Here is a 5,197-nt window from a genome sequence, read left to right as displayed (position 1 = left end):
CTGGCACGAACCCAAACTGCATCTCATCTAAATTGATTCGCTCCCTAATTAGTTGGGCTATGACCCTCTCTGTAACTTTCATAACATGATCTAACAGCTTGATGCCTCTGTAATTATTTGTATCTAAAGCGTCACCTTTACCTTTGTAGCAGTTGACTATGATGCTGCTACACCATGTATGTACTAGCTGGTATACCTGGTAATTCCTTGGGGTAAAGATGTTTTATTGATACGCCTTATTACTCTGATATAAGAAAGCAATTTCGTTATAACTGCCACAAAAGGTGTATTTTCCATCATGAAAAAGTACGAAAAAACTGTCAGCTGGAGGAGGGAGAGATTGTTGGAGGTTGGCAGGAGAGGTTTCCAGAGGTTGGTGAGAGAGTTTATATAAATATATGAAGGAAGTGCAGTAATAGCGTTCACACTCACTGATGGTCGGTCTCAGTAACTGCCTTTAGCTTACGAAGTCCTTGTTTTTATAACTATCAAAAAGCAGCCAGAAGGATAGACATATTGTTGAGAACAAATGTTTTTGTTGGAGGTCTGTTATCTCCATTCCAGCCAGCGGTGGCCTAGAAGGGGTTAGAAGGGTCAAGTGGCAAAGATATTATTCTGCTTAGCGAAAGCATCTGGGAAATGTATGACTGCTGTCATTCACAGGAAAACTATTGTTTTAGCGTGAGAAAAGCACTGTTGAAGTGTTAAGTGAAATTTGGCAATTGAGGATCGAATCCACGCTATGCCTGCATGAAGCCACTACAAATATTTTAATGCTTCGAGCTCATTCTTGCCTCATCATCAGAATGATGTTCCCTCTTTTCACACAAATATACATATGTATGTGCATGTGTTTGTTCACCAAAAACAGTACCAAAAGGAGATCCCAAAACACTGAAAGGTGGTGTTCCAACATGGCCCCAGCCTCTGGCTGAAACCAGTAGAAGAATAAAAGAATATATATATATATATATATATATGAGAGAATTTACGAAAAACAACAACAGACGAAGATAGGTGGTGTAAACAACAAATGGATGTATTAGTTTAACGCTCGGGAATAGAGAAAGTCTTTGACGTTTCGAACCTACGCTCTTCAACTGAAAGGAACACAGAAAGAAATAAGGAGAGAAACAAGAAGAAAAAAGATATATATAAATATGAAGTGTAATTTTTTATGCATATGTCTTGTATAAGGAAAGTATCCTACATTTTGGAATACTTGTAATATCAAATTTAGGACATTCTTTACCTGTTTATCTTTCTTGATTTCATTGTCAGTGCACACGGTTGTGTAATACTGTGAATACAGCATCTGTAGTCGTTTTAGGCTGCAACAAATGACAATACTAGATTAATTACCATATTCATTTACAGTTTAATAACAGATTAACATATAAACAACTATCTCTCATTCATATAAATCATCATCATCAGTGTTACATCCACTTTCCATGCTGGTATGAGTTGGACAGTTAGTTTGAGGACAGCATCTTGTTTCTATGTCACTTTTGACACGGATTTTACAGCTGGATGCCCTTCTGGTTAGGAAGGGCATCCAGCCCTGAGGCACAAGTACACTCTGTAAAGTGGATTAATGCCAGCTGCTTTGCAGGGTGTACTGGGTGCTTTATATGTGGTATCTGCACAAATGTAGTTGCTTTGTAATTCCAAGACTAAAGAACTCTCTTACCTGAGAAGGAGAATAGGAAATAGGATGGTTGCTCTGCGTGGTGTCGATAGGCTAAAGTATGATGGAAGAAATAGGAATAGGTTTGTTGTAGTAGAGGTGTGTGGCTCCTTTTCAGCTTGCATTAAATAAGCCATAGCTCTACAGTATGTATTGAGCACTCTTTTTTTCTTTCTTGTTTACATAATTCTTTAGTGATATATATACATATATATTCTATTATTATTATCAGCCATCCATAGATGAAAGTATAACAACTTCATGACATTAGCTGGTTTTAAGACCTCACTGAATAGTTTTATATCAGAGATTTCCTTCTCTTAGATGGATTGTCTTCCCTATGGCTGGTGAGCACTATCTGCACTTGACTAAATTGGATGGCCGTTATCTCTCCTGAGTTCTCCTTTGACAGGTCTTGTTTATCATCCTGCAGTGTCCAAAATCACCCTCCGCACCAAGTAAGCTTGCTAGAGTTGCCAGTTTACAACAGGTTGCACTGGGTTACATGTGTATATATATATCAAATCCCTTTTGGTCATGTATGATGATGGGATTACATCTAGAAAGTTCCCTTCCGAGGTGCAGGTTGTTTGAGAAAGGACAGCAGTTGCCCGTACATACCAGTCTTCCCTCTCCATGCCATCGATGTTGTCCAAAGAAAAGGCAAAGGCTGATACACCAGTGATGAGTGAATTGGAGCTATGTGAAATAAAGTGTCTTGCTCAAGAACACAATACACAGCCTGGTCCAGGAACCAGACTCACGACCTCACGATTGTAAGCCTGACATTCTAACCACTGAGTCATGTGTAGCTGTATGGTAAGAAGCTTGCTTCTCTACCACATGGTTCTAGGTATAGTCCTACTGTGTGGCAGCTTGGGCGAGTGTCTGTTACTATAGCCTCAGGCTGACCAAAGCCTTGTGAGTGGATCTGGTAGACAGAAACTGAAAGAATCTCATCGTATAAACATACATATATATATGTGTGTGTGTGTGTGGTTTGCCTCCCATCACCACTTGACAACCAGTGACAACACTGTAAACACAACAATAGAATAAGTACTAGGCTTAAAAAAAAAAAGTCCTGGGGTTGATTTCATCATCATCATCATCATCGTTTAATGTCCATTTTCCATGCTGACATGGGTTTGACGGTTTGACTGAGGTCTGGGATGCCATGAGGCTGCTCCACGCTCTAGTCGGATCTGGCAGTGTATTTACAACTGAATGTCCTTCTTAACGCCAACCACTCTGAGAGTGTAGTGGGTGCTTTTTACGTGCCACTGGCACAGGGGCCAAAGGAGGCTGGCAACGACCACAATCGGTTGGTGCCTTTTACGTGCCACTAGTACAGCGGAAGCCAATCAGGCCGGCGCTGGCATCGGCCACATTTGAATGGTGCTTTCTACATGCCACCAGCACGGGGATCACAACTATAATTTCCAGACTAAAACCCTTCAAGGGCAGTGTATATATCCTACCAGTGTAATGTTTTACATTTACATTCCTTCAATGTGAATTTTTAAAAGAAGATTTGTTAGGATGGCTGATTAGTAGAATTGCTAGATCATTAAATTAAATGCCTTGTGGGTTAATAAAATGAAGTACCAGTCAAGAGCTGTGTAATAGTGAAATAGCCATCTACAGTATGTTCTGGCTCTGTGCATTTTAAGTTCAAATCCTGCCCAGACCACTCACTATTTTAGTGAAGTTACCTTTTTCTGGGTAAATTAATTAAATAATAAAAAATAGCAATTAACTCACCAGTATGGAAAGCAGATGTTAAATGATGATGATGATGATGAAACTCATAAGACATTATGTCTTTATTGAGTAGGGATAAGGGCTTAAATTTTCTTAAAGATAACTAATGATGATGATATGAAGTTATATTAATGGACATAACATTCAATTTTGTTACTTTCAATTTTTCTTACCATTTCATTTGTGAGAATCGACAATTTTCTGAGTTTTCTATTTGTTCATCAACAGTTTTCTGAAAATAGAAAGACAATGATTTATTATTAACAGAAAAGTTGGACCAAAGAAGCATCAGATGTGGTGTGCAAGAGAGACGATTGCGCTGGTATGGTCATGTGGCGAAAATGGATGAGGATAGCTGTGGGAAAAAGTGCCACACCTTAGCGGTTTAGGAGCCTTGTTCAATGAATCGACAACCACACCAGCTCGTCCAGGTCTTTTTTAGGAATTCAGACTTGCAGCTAATGTCACTATGAATTCCAATGCTAAGGTAAGTGAAGCAGTCAACAACTTCAACATACTCACCTGCCACAGAGACAGATGAGGTGGAGTCCTCCAAGAAACCAATGAAAGACTGGACTTTTATCTTGACCCAAGAGACTCGAAGTCTAGATAGTTCTGCTTCCTTACTCCGTGAAAGGAGTGCACTCCTAAAGACATCCAGAGACTCAACAAGAATAACTGTGTCATCAGCTAAAAATCTAGGTCCATTACACTAGTTTCACCAATGAGGGCACCACAACTTGATTGAGCCACCATTTGGTTGAGTATCCAGTCCATGCAGCCACTGAACAGAGTGGGAGCCAAGACACAACCCTGCTGGATAGATAGAGCTAATTAAAATGTGTGCACAGTTAAACATCTAAATATACCAGTAACCACATAATCTATATGTAAATATATTAAAATAAATATCAATATGAGACTCAAATAAATTCTATAGATACAGTTTATTGATGCAAGAAAAGTACTGTGGTAAACAAGTGTTCTGCTAGCTTCAGTGCTGTGTTCAAAGTCACTACAAATCAAAACTATAAGGGAAACACACTATATGGTCATGTTTAACCAATTCTATGCCACTACACATAAGCAAATACAATATAATGCCTGTTATATCATTTCAAATGAAACAAACACATTTCTCTGAAACTCTGCCAGCATGGAAGAAATGAAATGAAAAGCTACATACCATAAGTGTTTGTCTGCATTCTTCAGAAGAGAGTATTTCTCTGTGAAGTCTCTCAAATTCTCTGAATACTTTACTCTCAAAATCTTTGTGCAGGTCATGTCTAAAATAATTAGGGAAGGAAAAGTAAAATAATCTTCAGAAACAATGTAAAGTTAAATGAAGAAGACAAAATTATTATTATTATAACATACATAAATCATTTAATACAGTTGTACAGTTTACAGCAAAGACAACATTTGATTTCCATATGTGATATTACAACTTTTTCCTCGGTTTTCCTCTTTCACAATTTTATTCTACTTGAATCTCTTGGTGCTTTTCTACTCCTCTGTCATCATTCAAACACATTATCTGTCCATTCCAATGCAATCATCCCTCTTGCACAATATATCTGATTCATCTTACACACAGTTATTTTCTTACCTGATATGTACTATGTTGCTCTTGTATACTAACATTACAGCTCAAGCAGAGCATGCTTCATTTCTCTCTAACCTTCACACATCCTCTATACTCAATATGTGTGTGCAAGTGTGAAGAGGAGAGAGAGAGAGAGA

At 38.3% G+C, this 5,197-nt stretch overlaps 1 protein-coding gene across 6 annotated transcripts in view; it reads right to left on the bottom strand.

Annotated features, from left to right (window-relative positions):
* The window catches only part of LOC106874583 (putative mediator of RNA polymerase II transcription subunit 26), a 235,200-nt gene that overhangs the window by 8,841 nt on the left and 221,162 nt on the right, over positions 1–5,197 (bottom strand). For all 6 annotated transcript variants that reach the window (XM_052970258.1, XM_052970262.1, XM_052970259.1 and 3 more), the window contains 3 exons: positions 4,641–4,740; positions 3,628–3,686; positions 1,253–1,331 (listed from right to left, as the gene is read on the bottom strand). In XM_052970258.1, coding sequence (XP_052826218.1) covers positions 1,253–1,331; positions 3,628–3,686; positions 4,641–4,740 — 238 coding nt within the window. The remainder of the gene's footprint in view (positions 1–1,252; positions 1,332–3,627; positions 3,687–4,640; positions 4,741–5,197) is intronic.

This window comes from Octopus bimaculoides, chromosome 8, assembly GCF_001194135.2.
Source record: "Octopus bimaculoides isolate UCB-OBI-ISO-001 chromosome 8, ASM119413v2, whole genome shotgun sequence".
NCBI lineage: Eukaryota > Metazoa > Mollusca > Cephalopoda > Octopoda > Octopodidae > Octopus > Octopus bimaculoides.
The sequence above is the reverse complement of the archived record's forward strand: the minus strand, read 5'-3'. Positions and strand labels throughout refer to the sequence as shown.